General features: G+C 41.2%; 1 protein-coding gene across 1 annotated transcript in view; it reads left to right on the top strand.

The window, feature by feature from the left end:
- arhgap24 (Rho GTPase activating protein 24) overlaps positions 1–16077 on the top strand; it is a 65420-nt gene that overhangs the window by 14647 nt on the left and 34696 nt on the right. Inside the window, exon 3 of the mRNA XM_034603202.1 lies at positions 10791–10878. Coding sequence (XP_034459093.1) covers positions 10791–10878 — 88 coding nt within the window. The remainder of the gene's footprint in view (positions 1–10790; positions 10879–16077) is intronic.

The raw sequence follows: 16077 nt of genomic DNA, 5'->3' as shown, positions 1-16077 counted from the left end.
TCAATTATTCACACAGAGAGACTGTGTCGTGTTAGTGCTGCTTTCATGAAACATTAATATTGTGCCGTTCTTCTGACCTCTCAGCTCGCTCACGGGAAACAGACGCCGGTTCCACTTGTGGCTTTTAAGGCACCAAGTGATCACAGCAGAATGTAAACTTAGTGTGAGGTGTGACGGTTTCAGTGAGATCCGACTCGCAATGTATTAGAACGTCAGAGGAACGTGGACAATAATGTGAGAATAAGCCAAACGCTAAGTGTATATCAAGAGTTTACTACGACCTCTGGTCATTTCTCAGAGCCCAATTGATTACTGAAAGGCTATATTGTGCTTTTTGCATGTGTGGGCCCCCAAATCCTGTAATGACAGTCTTTCAAAAAAGAAGGTGTCATCTCGGGGTTAATCTAATTTATTTAATATACTTTTATGTATTGTTGTAAATTTGATTTCTAAATTAATGGATTTTAATTACAAAGGTAAGGGGTTAGGGTATTATATTGCTATCATTTATTATTTATTATCATAAAAAATGTATTTGTCATATTCTGAATACAGAACCAAACTTGAGTTTCACATTAAAGTGCAAAATTAAATGTCACATTACTCCTTCTTCTCCTATCATGTCATTATTACTCTGGTTAAAGAATAATATTTAAGCAAATAACCTTTTTTTTTCTCAGCAGGCTCAATACATAAGAGCAGGAACAAATTAATCATTGAGACATTTGTGGGTTGTCAGTGTTCCAATAGTACGCCCATTAACCTCAGAGACTTTCACTTCGATCCCTGTGTGGTTACTGCATGTTTGATAAGCTCTGAATCAATGGAGGGAAAAGCCAGTTCACTCTCACTGGACTCCCAACAAGTTCTTGCAAGAACGGTTTTCTGAACTCTTCTCTCTGCTCATGATACCTGAGGTGGTAACCGGGCCCTGCTATGAATTCAGGTATGTGCAGGTGCAGCGGTTTTTATACGAGACACAGAGCAAATTTCCTCACCAGAAATGAGTTAGCAGCCGGTGCAGGAGCCGCACGGGGACCTGAATCGCATCGGAATTCTTCACACACAGCGGAGGTTTCAGCTGGAATCCCAGAGGCCCTGTCTGACTTAGAATACTTCACTTTTCAATGGCTATGTGTATTAGCTCCTGTGTTGTCCCACAGACGAGTAGATATAGTGACTATGGATTACACGGTTACTTGTGAAAGGTTGATGCTGCCAGTGACAAACCTGCAGCTCTAGAAGCGTTTCAGCCTCTTTTAGCTCATTGTTTTAGTTTTTCAATCGACACCTTTAAGGCTCATTCATGCTGCCATAATATATGAAAGAGATCCGTCCGTTTAAAACTACGCAACCATCCGCTGCCCACATACTCCATGCATCTTGTACGTTGGCATGGTTTGTTAAGTAATACAAACATGGCGACGGTCGAGGGGACTGTGATAATGTGCCTCTTAAGACAGAGGCAAAAGCAACAGTTTCGTTTGAACTATTGACTTCACTGGCCCCCATGATTTCCAGTGGTACTGTTCTGTTTCTGTTTATATTAGGCTCATCTCCCTTTTACGTATGAAAAGACGATATTACCCACATTCTTCCATATGAGCTTTACGTTGACAATGGGTGTTAGGCAACAAATCAGCTAGAGTCGAGAGTTTCTGACGACAACAATTCAAACAATTCAAACAATTCCTCAAAAAGCTCAACCATTGTCGAAAGTTTTTCCTCGTGTCCTTTTGGCCATCTGCTTCAAGCTATTGACTTTGTGTGGGAATTCTGGTGGGGGGACGTAAGTAGTGCACACATGTGATAGACAGAATCACCAAAGACTGTCGATGGGGTTTACACTGTTATTTGAGTTGCACTATGGGGTTTGCACTATTACTCACTCCTGTAAGGAGCTGTGGGGTTACCATGGTAACAAGGGCACCGGGAGGGGTTAGAAGCGGATGTTTTAATGACACCCGGAAATTCTCTGTGGCCGAAAAAAATTGTAAATAATCGCCACACCGAGAGGTGCAGGCAAACAAGAATCCTCCCGACTACTTCCTCCCATGGATCCCTACAATACTGCCCCCCCATTGGTTTCCAGAGGCTCCATTTTGGCTGTTTTGTCCCTTTTCTGTAAGATTTCAGAAGACGTGCACAAATACAGCTGAATAAACAGAAGACAGAAGACTCCATCCGTTTCTGTAAAGCCTACGTATCTTTCTCTGAGCATAAATGAGCCTTTACTGTTTTTGCTTCTCCTGTTTGCAGTGCTCCAGCTATTTTCAAGCTTAAAAAAACTCAATGCAAATCTGTCCGTACCGAAACTACAGACAGCCCGTTAGAAACTAGCATGGTCAGCAGTGTTTGTCGGCTGGAGGCAGTGGTCACAGGAAGAGAGATAAAAAGGTCTCTGGAGCTAAAAGGAGAGTGGATGTTGGACTTGAAATCACCAGGATCGCCAAAAATGAATGTAAATGTTGCTCTGTGTCAGCTGGATGCAGAAGTTTGTTTCGTTAACTGCTCGTTTCCACTGCTCTCAAGTGGCCAAACAGGCCAAAAAAACTGTTATTGCTTTTTTCTTTTTGGAATAAGTTACCGAGCTACAAATCATGTAGTCTCATTTAGAGAACTCCCACCCCATTCAGCCGGTTTGTGCCAGATTATGGCTAAAAAGCAGCAAAGGTCCGACAGAAACACCTAACGTTCCTATATTCTAGCTAAGTGCTTCTGCTCCCGTCAGCGATAGAAGTGGCATGTCACACAAAAATGTGCATCGCCAGTATCAGTGTATGGCATATAAACCCTACAAGGAGGTCTGAGAGGAGCATCAGGTTTCAGAAATACACAAAGATCTTTACCCTTGTTGAGTGTGTGTACATTTTTTCATGATACCTCACAACTTAAAAGTTTCCGCCCAAAGTCTAATGTCCAAACCTAGATTTCTAAACCTTTGTGATCTACAAATAATCTCATTCTGTGACTAATAGATCAGAGCGGTTAAGGTAAGGTCTTCAATAATCACGAGCGACACAATGTATATAAACACAGACTTATTTTACACGTATAAAAAGAGACCATGAGCCATCAAGAGAACTAAAGATATTTTGAAGGGAACTCTGCATGTGACCTTGCTGTGGAGGAATAAAAACATTTCCGGTGTTTTCAGTGCAACACAACTTTATCACACTAATGCACCGCTATCAGAGAGCCCGTATTCTGTATCTGAAATTTTTGGGTATCTCTGTTGCAGAAGGATTGCATATCCAATGAACAATAACTGGCCATATTAATTTCAAGGGTAAAAGGGTAATGATATATGGACTGGTGCATGGTACTATGCCATCTCTGTTGATACAAACAGCGCACAGCGTGGAGAATGAGTTTTTATTAAAGCTGTAAATCTCTGTACTTTGCAAAATAGCGTAATAAAACTGCTCCTCTATCAATAGTACACAGATATTCCCCTTGACCAAGACTCTGCTCCGTGACAAGCTATCTTGAAAATTAATGGCCACACTGAATTCTGGGTGTCAGCGCTCCCCGGAGGAAGACCTCTGGTTTTCATCATTTGTTCATTATTTCCTCTCTTTTGATAAAACTCAATTTTTAAAAGAAAATTGCTCACGCTGTTGCAGCCAGTCATGAAATGCACTGAACATACATGTACGCCTGTGTGTTCATACGTTCATGTGTGTTTCTGGGTACCTGCCTTTCACCTCTGACCACATCAGAGACGTCAACGTTTCATGTTTTATGGCTTTAATTTACTGCACTTTATGTCTTTCATTATTTTATGGCGCCCGTGTTGCTCAAAGCGTCACTTTTATGTCATGTTGGGAGCAGGTTCCATCCACACAACCTACCAACCTTGTTTAAAGATACAGTCAAGCTAAAAGTCATGTTATCGTGAGTTCAGGAGCGTCACTGTACATCAGAGCTATATTGTAGGGTGCATTCTTTCTTGGCAGCCAGTTATCTTTAAGCCTCCGGGATGTTTATCATGTAAGACTCCAGACTGTCTGCTGAGAGACGTCTCACTGTGCTCATCTGTTCATCTCTCTCTTTCCGGCTTAATAGAAATACATATAGTGACAGTTACATTGATTCAAATGTGGACTGTGGATCATTTCATTCTTAGTGGATTAAACTTGCTGCCATTAAAGCAGCATTTCTAATCTCTAATGGGTTTCATTTATTAAAATCTGTCAAACAACAGCATAGAGAGTTTTTAGCTGTGAATCCTGAACAGCATTAAAACTAACAGAGCTCATCATCATGAACAAAAAAAAAACAAAAAAAACGTATTCAACAACTGTTTAATAATAACAATGATAATAAAGAAGATAAAGTAATGCATATCTTTTGAATCATAAGCAAGGGCAGAGAACATAATACCAAAAAATAAATTAATTTATAAACAGTTTAAGAACACGAGGAATAAAAGATGGTTCATGTCATAATAATAATAATTATTATAATAATATAGCTCCTGTCTGTTAGGCAGTCTCCTGCAGCGGTGCTCTACTTTTACAAGGTGAAGATACACAGGAACCGAGAGTTCAGCTGAATAAACTTTGAGCTTTATTTCCTGTTTTACATTGAAACTTCTTTCCTTGTGTAAACCTCTTACTTTACTTCCTGTCTTTGTCTGATTGTCTCGCTGCACCTGTGCTCCTGTGTCCAGTCGTCCCTACCTGTGTACTCAGTCTCTGTGCTCCCATGGTTCTGTTTAGTTCAGCTCTCCTCTGGTGGCTCCTGTTCTGTTTTACCTGACTTTCACTTTTTGGATCACCTGTGTTGTTTTTACCTGCCAGCCCCCCCCCCCCCCCCCCAATGCAGTAAGCTGTTCGTTTCTTAACTGTTTTTCCAACACTTGCTGCTCAACATTGACCAGTAGACCTCATGGGGACTAAAGCCTGATCCTAATGAGGCAAAATGTCATTTCTGAGCTCCTGGTTAAGGTTAGTGATGTAAATTGGTTTTGGTTAGACTGTCCACAATGAATGGAAATCCCCATAATGTGAATCATAACATTTTAAGGTGAAGACATTTTAGGGTTTTAGGGTTGAGGACCTTTTGGCCGGTCCTCACTTTGTGACCCCCCTTTAATTGACTGTTTGGGGGACTTGGTTTTAGGGTTAGAATTAGGTTAAGGGTAAGGGTAAGGATAAGCTTTGGGTTAGGATTAGACATTTAGTTTGGATTATTAGGGTAAGGGGCTATGGAATGCATTATGCCAATGAGTGTCCTTACTAAGATAGATGTGTGTGTGTGTTTGTGTGTGTGCATGTGTCAATGTCTCTTCTTAACTTAAGGGGAGAAACATTTATTGACTCTGTGCACCTTGTGATGCTTCTCTTGCTTGTATATAACATATTAAGTTGATTGTCACATGCATGTTGTGATATTTTGACTCAAATCAAGTCAAATTGTGACAGCGAGTGGCCGTTTCTCACAAGGTCAGGAGCAGGTTGTAGAAACTCCCGGCCATTAACATTCTTTAAATATAATATTTTCCCTCTTAAGGTATTACTTTCTCCACATGCCAAGACACGAGTGCCCGTCAATCTCAATCCTTTGATATTTATTAGATTTCAGGGTAATTGCTCTGGCATCTATAGTCATGTAAAAAGAGAAGCAGACCACAGTGAAAATAATTCATTCATCCATCATTGTGCTTTTTGAAGTTTTTCCTAAAAGGCTCTGCTGATGTGCCGTCGGTGTTTTTCTTTACTGCCGCTGGTTTTGGCAGATGATACAGTATGAAACTTTATACATGTAACTCAAGTGCTTGTTGGAGGGAGATAAAAGCTTTTTATTTTTGCAGCAGGCAGCAGCGGCAGCGGCAGCGGCGGCAGTGACAGGTATTCCTACAGTGACAGGGACATTGTGTGTTTTCCAGCTGCTTGCACCCAAATCACTGTCGGCTTTCTCACTTTTTTGGGGTTCTTGTGGTTCTTGATGGATTCAACGTGTCAAAGAAACACACACTCGAAGCCGTTCTCATCCTCGTCGTCTGCCTCCATGCTGTAGCATTTTTGTCCCAGATTTTGTTGCTAGAAGTTTTTGCTAGAAGGGACCAGTTTGTGATTGTATTTAGTGCCAGAGATTGTGTGTTTTTTTTTAAAGTCTGCCTGTGTTTAAGCCAGGCTGTGTGGTGATTCATCTAGACCTTTAACAATTTTTTAAAAAAGTGGCTGGCTGCAACATAGGAAAATCCCATTTCTTCCATATTAACAGATTGAACGTGGTCAGATTACACATTTTCTCAAATTTGGTCTCTGTCATTTAGTTAGTTTTTACCACACTGATGATTGCTTAAGTGTTTAGTTATTTTGGATATTTATAACTGGAATTGACTCTTCCCTTTTTCGTGGGTTACCATCTTCCATGTCATATCTGTCTGCCACTCACTATTTTTAGCAAGTATTTCACAATTGCCATTTAATGGCCCTGGCACTTATTTCGAGATTTCACAAACTTTTTAATTCCCCCTCTTCTTAATTTCATTGTCTCAGTATCAATCGACTTCTCACTTCATTCACCCTCAGCCAAATCCAAGTGAATAAAAATTAATGGGGAAGACCTCCATATTTCCAGTCTATTGCAGTTGACTGGCACATTAATATTTTATTGAAAGTTGCAGGTGTGTGGCTGTTGAACGTGGCTCAGCCCGTCAGAGTCAAGGACCAGAGCTACCTTTTCTTTAATAGCTGTGGGATAATGATGACATTTATTAGATTGATGGACTCAGTGGAGCGATCAGAGCAGAATAACCATCAGTTTGATGCTTGAACAGACAGGTCTTATAGAAGGTATAGACAAAAATAGAGAACATCAACACACAAATGCAGTCACACATTTAATATAGCACAGATAAATATACTTAACATCTCCAGGCCCCCCTGCCGAGTTCCACTTCCTGTGTCTGGCAGGTCACTGAAGTTGCTGAACAGTAATTATTGAATTGAAAAGAGGCTTCTGATCAACAAGCCCAGGTTTAATGAGCACTTACATGATCTATGACACCATTAACTTCAGGTTTAACGACCAGAGTGTGAACCTTTTCATGTTTCCAATCTGAAATCAATTTCTGCTCCACAATATATTGCTCTGCATTTTATTTTCTTGACATGTGCCCCTGTTTTCTTCACCGATTCTTCAAACCAGATCGTTATTCAGCAAACCAAGGTTACGTCTTAACTTGAACCTCAGACTTGATGATATCTCAACTCTTTAACTTTGGTTGAACAACTGTTGCAACATGCAAGAGAAACAGTCCCCGGGAACGATCCCAAAGGCTTCTTAAAGCAGCTATATCTAATATTTTTATACAGATAATAGATCACATGACTATGTCTATATGAAATGAATGAATGAATTGTGGAAAATAAAAGTCTGTTTCTCCACTGATGTCTTACATGTGTTTGTACCTGAACTTGAACCTAACTTTATCCCGACTGAGCATGTTTTATGGTGCTTCACCAGACACTAGCCTTATCCTAACCCTCTGTAAAAATCTACTGTGCAGGTGAAGTTCATGGAAAACGTAGTTTCTACAGAGACAGATATATAAGAATGTTATTTGAATGACGATGATCCTTCTTAAGTCTGGAGAAGATACAGCTAGCCTTCTTGTTTAGTGAACATCAGTTGCGGCAACTTTCTGGCCCCATGCTGCTATTTCCCCTGAGTCCTTGTTCTTTATGGTTGAGAGAGAACACCATTTTAATAGTGTGAACTCATTAAAACTACAATGGATAGCCACGGTGTAGTTGGCCCCACACGTCTTCCAATCATGAGAAAGCCTATTTTACCTATTTGGTTATTAATGAAACCCAAAACAGAACGGTAAATAGTAGCATAGACATTTACCCAATTACTAAGTTGAATGTTTATAGAGGTAAAATATGGTTTATGACCCAAAAAAAGTCACATTTGGGTTTAATTACTGGAGGGTTTGACGAGCGTGTATAGTGGCCACTGAATCAACAGAGCTGGAGTCCCAGTCAGTGTTGTGGTATTTGCTTGTAGTCTGAGAAAACAACAAATTGGATTTCATTTGGAGCGGACTGTTGGACACAGGCCCCCTGACCAGCTGTGCTGCTGCTTACAAGCCTCATGCTGTCACTTTCCTCACGCAGACTTCTTGTGTCCATATGTGTGTGTGTGTGTGAGACTTTCTTGTAGAACAAAGGATAATTGGCTTTTGTGTCGTTACACAGTTTCCAAAAGTGACCTCATCCTAGTTAACAACAATATAAAAATGCATGAACCGCCCTGAAATAGGCTGGGTTTTGTTGCCCTGTTGGGTTGGGCCAGGCCGCCGTACTCTCTGCTGGGTAAATATTACTCCGTCTGTGGTCGGGTTCGTCTGCAGCAGCAAACAACAGACCACCAGGGGACGTCGGTATGGAAAGTGTGGCTGTGGCTTGGGAATGGAGGAGAGGAATATCCACGGTGTTGTGGTTTCACAGTGCGGAGGGACTACACAGGCCTTTTTTGAGACACACACACACACGTATAAGTATCTCATCCAGACACAATTCACTTCAGTCATCTCCTGTTTCTCTGTGCATGACAAAAAGTTCACTGTGTCCTCTGAAGGAAAAAAAAAAAAGTTCTTAAAGGTGGTTTTAATCCCGAGATGCTGAAGCCAAACAGATTCTCTGTCTGACAACCACATCAAACGAGCTCATTCCCCCCCCCCCCCTCGCTCACTGTGGAGCACGTCCCATCTTTACAACCCCCTTTTAAAGCACTTCATCTCGGGCCTCAGGTAGGGTTTCCACTTCCTGGTTGTCACAGTTATGGCTCATTAAAGGGCTCTGTCTCTCAGCAGGAAGGAAGCCGACTGCCCCTCAGATCCCGTTCATGTGTGCGGGTCCTTAGCGCCGACGCTGTCACCGGCGCACATCTTGTCTTCATTAGCGGTAACCCAGATAGAGGCCAGCCTAATGACTGTCAGATGCTGTGTTGTGGTATTAAGGTCAGAGTTGTTAATCAAGTGAAAAGCCTTTGTTTGATTGCATAAACGGTAAATGTTATGGTGCAATCCTTATTTTATAGTCACTCTAATTGGGAGAAGGTGAGGTATTATGTTTGAAGAATGGGAAACCTACACAGTAATTACTCCGCAGGTCATAGCCGCTGTTATCCTCAGAATTAGTACAAGCAAGTAGTCTACTTCATAATGTACTTGGTGAAGTGTGTGTGGTGTTTACAATGTGTACTCTCTCACAGCTGCTGCTTTTCTTATCTGCATCATCAATCAATCTGAAGTTTGGCATATGAAATGTCAAAAGTGGATAATGGCCTTCTCTGTTTCTCTCTTTATTATTTTAACTCTATCACAAGTACAAGTACAAGTATTATCATCTAAATGTACTTGATGTCCAAAGTAATATTAGGCAGCTAAATGGCCTCTACAGTATAATCAATGTTAAATTACTATTTTACTGTATTATTCTAGCTGAATTAGCATAAAACATATGTTAAAGTTGCAGCATATTTCGGGACATGGCTGTGGCTCAGAAGACAGAGGGCTGTCCTTAAACTAGAAAGTCGGTGGTTCGATGCTCTAACCCAAATTACCCTGAAGATTGTGCCGACAACGTTGTGTGATATAATAAAAAAAGTGCCATGTACTGAAGCACCGTAAGAATATGTGTGAGTGTTAATTGTACTTTAAAGCGCTTGAGTGGTGGATATGACTGGAAAGGCCCCAAATAAATAGTCAATTTACCATTTCATAGCTAATCATGTTTTATTGGTCAGATATAATCAGCATGACATATATGTAAATGTAGTTACAAACCGATTTTCTAGCGCAGTACTTGCACAGTAAATGCAGCTGCTACCATTGCTATCAGTGAATCGTAGCTTTCTGCAGACACACACCCTGACCTCCCGTGTCCACCAATATTAGAGGCAAAGTAAAAACATATTAACATCCAGCATCATCTTTGGTGATGGTGTCCCTCCTCCAGTCAGATGGAGTGAGTCAGCCTCTGTTGCTGCGACGCTGGTGCTCCGTGACTTTTTGACTCCCAAATCTGCCCCGCAGCATTTCTGACAGACGCTGCGTCTCGGCAGCAAAGGTCGCCGCGAGGTTGAATCTGGGAAAAGATGCTGATGCTCCCGCTATTTAGAGGAGGAGAGAGTCTCTGGCCTTCAGTGTCACACAGATGATGTATCATTATGGGCAGAGCTGAGCTGCGGAGATGGTGATCCTCTATAATGCGGCCACTTTGTCACATTTCATAACAACTCAGCTCCATCATCCAGACACGTTCCTGTGCAACCACCTCCCGGGCCCGGCAGAGATGCTGATACATGTGACACGGCAAAAAATCCTCCGACAGACACGTCAGTGTTCTGAGCATATTTCTCCAACAATAATGTCAGACAGCTGAGAGCTGCTGAGCTCAGGAGGGCTGCCGCTTCAAGAGAAACGCTGCGTATGTGCAGTCTGCAAAGTATAGTGTCAGCTCCCATAGCCAATGTGAACTCCATTGAATAATGATAATATGCACATTACACATATGGTTTGTGTAAACCTGATGTGGACTGTGGTCTTAGATCTGGTACCGCTTTAGTTTAAAACCATGGAAATCCACATTTTAGAAATGACAAACCTTTTTATCAGATGTCAAACAAACTTGAACCCACAGAATGTACGACATTCATATGAAGTGAAAATATTGTATTTTTGATTTCTCTTTGTCATAAACTTTCCTTCCAAGACTATTTTTACCCACACTCTTCTCACCAGTCTGTTCTTTGTTTTTTTCCCACAGGGAGCCATTTTCTTACCTGGAAACAAAGTCACAGAGCATCCAACCAGTGGCGATGAAGGGGGGAAATTTCTTTTTGAGATCATTCCAGGTAGGAGGAGATAAAATCTATATATTCTTTCTTACAGCGAGTAAATTTGAATAAAGTCTTTAACAGTTTTGGCATCTATAAGTTTTATTCAAGCTGCTTTCTGTTTGTTTGCCACCTTTTTTAAGATGTTTTAAAATCTCATTATGGACTGAAAAGACCCCAAAAGATCATTAAACAGATATATCTTTTTGTGACATTTTACTTTTAGTGACAGAGATAAGAATGACACAAAGAAATAGAGGGGGTATTTTGTCAGGTGAAGCAATGCTGAGAATATGTTATACATGCACTGGGGAAATAAGTTTCTATCAGTAGCCGAGGGCACCAGCGGATCCATCTAAAACCCTGCAGAATACTACGGATGTGTGCAATGACCATTCATACTTGTTTGTTTTCATTGCTTCCCTGGTGTGTGTCCACTAAAGTTCCTCCCAGAGGAAACCATCGAGATATTTGCTCACGCCTTTTGTGGCTCCCAGTGGAAAACACTGTCCACAAACTGGCAGATTATAGTGCAAGTACTTTTTAACGTTTTACAGTAAAAGGGAAAATAAACTGCATAAATCTTACACATTATGAGGGCAGGTGGCCAGATGTGACAGGTATCCTTCCTGATGCTGTTTTTATTTTTGGGATTATGACACTGCTGGTCAATAATCCTTTTCATAATATCATCAACAGTTCCGTGCTGGGACATTTTACAAGACTTTGCGTTTGTCTGGGAGTTCATGATGAACAGGAATAGTTGAATGTGCCTGTGTCATTGGAGAAAAACTATGAGATTAAGCACAGTTTTACCATATGTTTGTGCCTTAGATGTAGTGGGATGCATTTTGAAGTTTCAGCACGTAGTACAGAGGAACAAAAATACAAAGCCATACAAAATAATAACCATATGAAATACTATTTCTGATGTTTGTCATATTTCAGTGATTATGCATTTGTGGATTTGGAGACGTGTTCAAAGTCATAACTGCTTTTTTTCTCACGTACTGAAACCATATGGTTGCCGAAGTTGTTCACTTCGGCATTCTGGTAATGATTTGCATTAGTTGAGCTGTTGAGCTGTTGAGCTGTTGAGCTGTTTATCACCAAGATAAAAGCAATTGTTCTTGTCTATTGATAGACAATTTCACTTCTCTGTTTTGGCTCAAAATTACCCACAATACAGGGCAATGGCTCCTTAAATCAAAGAATGGCATTTTTATTTTCTGTTGACTCAACCGCTGTATAAAGTTGAGGAGGCAGCGTCAGTGACACATGATCCCACTGACCCAACATTATTTAGAGAAATGCATGACCAGCACATATGTTGCAATCAGAGGATTGTTGACACACGGCAGTGGGAGGAGCCAGGCTACCACCTTAAGATTGATACAACTGTTACTGGTGAGAATGGGATCTCTTGTGCCCCTTAAATTCATATTTTGTGCTACGACTTAAAATATATAGTGGGACCAAAATGTAATCACAAGCCTCACTGCTCCCACTTTCAGTCTCACTTTCACTTCCCCCTTTGCAGCTGCTACAGTCCAGGTTTGACTCTGAAATATATTGTTATTTTAGGATGTGGTAGCCTATATGTTATTTTTAAAGAGGCAGGTGATGACTATGTAGTTTACACACTGTACAACAGCTTATTTCTTCCCCCTGGAGGATATATGAGGTGATATAACAGTTATTTATTTTCTGTTGACTTATGAGGCTCCTTGTTGGTGCGTTTCAGTCTCTACGACGACAAAACCGTTTCCATTTGTCCTTTTCCCCCTGTAGGACCAGGCTGTATTAGCTTCTGTTAAAGTTCGGAAAGAGATGAGAGGAAATGTGAAATACCTCAATTTCCCTCCTGCAATAGCAGCAATACTGTAACTGTCGTGATTCTGCCCCTGTGAACCTTTGGGCGACTATCTAGGTTTGGTCTAGTCCGTCCCATTTCAGAGGCCTCCTTCAAATGTGGCCGACAAATGCTTCATTCAATCCCAGAGAAAAGACGAGTCCAACTGGTGGATCCTGGCCCCAAACTATCTCAGGATTCATTGTTCTTCGATGATGAATCATTTTTCAAAGAGGCAATGGCGTCCAAAACTTGAGTATCAGGCTTCAACTCAACCAAACAGCTGGGACGTCCTCCATGTTAGTGGCTGGGGCATGAACCAAACTAAAGGGTCAAAGTACAGGTCGTTTTTGTCATTTTATGTTGTTCTTATCACTCTGATGTGATTTTCTGGTCATTTTGTCAAGATGTTCCTCTGAGGACAGTGCGGTGTCAAGTTGGTATACAATGTCCATTCACATCCATAATTTCTCCGAACACACATGCTCGTACTTCACTCCAATGACCATAGTGTGTCGTAAACTTTATTCCTCAAAAGCTGAGATCATTATGGTTTTTGTCTCAGATGTTGTAAAAAATCGTTCACACGGATAAAAACATGTGGATTGAAATGTGAAACAAAAAGACCCATTGAAGGTTGTTAAGACATATTAGAAGTCCTCAAGAGAGTTGAAGCATTCAGCAGCGGCCGACCAGTTCCACTAAAGTGTTCTGCATCATGTACTCCGCCCTCGTACTGATGGAAAACAAGAACGCGACTTGTTATGAGGCTGCATATAAAGAGGCCTAAGAAGCAGCGAGAGCAAATTAAAGGAAAACACAACACATATATTCCACTGGTCTAAAAATGTGGCCCAGCAGCTTGAACACAACACATGGACACACAGTCTCTGTCGGACGGACAGACGGGAAGTGATGGGGGGGGGTTGGAGAACTGCAAGGGAAATGGGGTGGAAGTCAAGGGTTGTACAGAGATGTCCGTTGTCTTGTAAAGGGCGGCGATGAGATCTGAACTCGACACGGGTCTAAATTCACGGTGACCGCCGGGGGGTTTGGATTGCAGCTCTCAGACCAGTGGACAGAACCTGCTGTCAGATTAACTCTGTATTTTAAGCTTTAGGAAAAACAAATTCTTAAAGTTATGGTGCGCCTCGGAAAACTTTTATTCACCTGCTCTGTGCACCCTCCTGTGCTTTTGTTACTCCCTCGTCTTTGTTTTGTTTTTTCTTTGAACGCACCGTTTGTGTTAAATCTGCAGAAAGACAAAGAGAGGGAGGGGGGTTTCTGTGGCAGACTCACCACATTGCCAACAATATTTAGACTGGATTCACGGTTATGTCACATTTCCAACCATCTGACGGAGATGCACAGGTACAGACATACTGGGGCTTTTGTTTTGCTCACCCAAACCAAGACTTTAAGCACCGGTGACGTTGTCTTCCATCACACTGACACGTTACAACATGTACCAGCACACATGGGCCCGAGCTAAAGCGGGGGAAAGGAATACAAACAAAGTGCATGAATACAGCTGTCAAAAATGTCATGTTTTGGGCATTGGAAGTTTATTTTTAAGATAATCTGCCCGGGATATTACCGGAGGATTACGTTCTGACAGTCATAGACGAACCCGTAAACGTTTCAAAATCGTCAAAATGTCCTAACTGATCATTGAAAGTGGCATTGACAGATTAAAAACCAGATCTCTCTCAGTCCATATATCTGGAACACATATCAGAACATCTCCGCTCAGGATCAGTGTGCAGTTTAGTCTGATGCTGCTGAATCCTCCAAAGAATGCCAGGTATGATGTGAACACGGCTGCATGGTACAACAGAGCTCTGAGCACCTGGGAACTGGATTTCCAGACTTCAATGCAGTGAGAAAGCAGAGTCTGCCTTTGGCAAATTATGAATTTTCACAAAACTGCACAGACTCTTCATTTATTCACCTGTCAGAGCTCCGTAAATACCTGTAGCTAAATGTCATTCTCATGGGCCAACTGTTATTAATCAGCCCGTTCCTATAAAACAAGAATCAACACAGGAAACACTCCCTGCTGGGTTTTTTGACAGTGAAACTGTGCGCTCCTCTTCACTCCCAGCTCTAATAAACACAAGACCTTGAGTTCAGTGTGTCTCTCTTTCTCTCTCTTTGCCTCAGGCTCAGTCCTGGTATGATTACTGGTCAGGCCACAGCAGGACACTGCTGCTGAATTATGGGAATATTTCTCTGCTTGTTCACAGAGGCTACCATCCCTTCATTCATGAGAGGGGCGTGGGATCGTGTTGCTACGAGCAGGTGGATTAAGGTTTTAAGCTTAAATGCTGTTAACGGAACAAAGGGTCCATGAACATGGTGAAGAGAAAACAAGTATCAAACTGTTTGTTTGGCTCCTGTCTCACGTAAATTTGCATCAAAGCATCTGAAATGTTTAAGTAACTTGACTTGGTGCCGTGCTGAGGTTCAGATGTGGCAAAGCCTCAGAGCGTTTATCTAAATCAAGCTGACAGTGCCATCGTGTGGTTTTATGAGGAATTACTGGGCGAAAGAAATCCTAATCTTATTATGACTCATATTTGGTAGTAGTAGGTTTAAGTTGAATTTGTAACTAAGCAGAATAAGAAGAATCCTTTTTGTTTATTGTTGCAAAAGACAACTGTTGTATGATTAAATCTCAATGAATTTTCATGATTTTACTGATTGTAACATTTTGAGCTAATGCCTTTTGGGGATTTTGTTTTCTCCCACTAGACTGTGAAACAGTAGCAATAATCAGTCATAGCAACATGATTGTGCAGAAATTGTATTCAGTATTTTAAGTATTTTTTTGCTTAATGTTTGCTCTGGTTTTGGTACAAAAGAATTACAAATTTGATTTATAAGTAAGTGTAACTCCAAATGTGTCGCATGATTTCATTATTTTATTTATTTCATCTGTGATTAATGCTCCATCTTGCTCCTGCCACGTTCTGACATGTATGCATGACAGGTGACCCTGTAGTGACCTCTGCATTGAGTTACTGGTGTCATATGTCACCAAGGTGCAGGTCTCATTCACACAATGTGACTAGTTTGATTGACTTATGGTAATTACTATGTAATTATGAGTAGGCAGGTGGGTGTGGGAGTCAATCAGACCCACACAGCAGATGGGAAAATGTTCTCGTCGCTCTTATTCAGGTTAATGAGAAAATCAAATATAAACAGTCATCGTATGATCCAGGTAGGAATGTGCTTCATCAGGGTAACATGCTAATCCTACCTACAGCTGCAGTATATAGTCACACGTCTTATTAAACAGCAATGACTGAATGTCTTATACTGCTGATGACTATTGGAGGGTGAAGACAGACGAGCAGGTT

The sequence above is a fragment of the Hippoglossus hippoglossus genome, chromosome 12 (genome assembly GCF_009819705.1).
Source record: "Hippoglossus hippoglossus isolate fHipHip1 chromosome 12, fHipHip1.pri, whole genome shotgun sequence".
Lineage (NCBI taxonomy): Eukaryota > Metazoa > Chordata > Actinopteri > Pleuronectiformes > Pleuronectidae > Hippoglossus > Hippoglossus hippoglossus.
The sequence above is the reverse complement of the archived record's forward strand: the minus strand, read 5'-3'. Positions and strand labels throughout refer to the sequence as shown.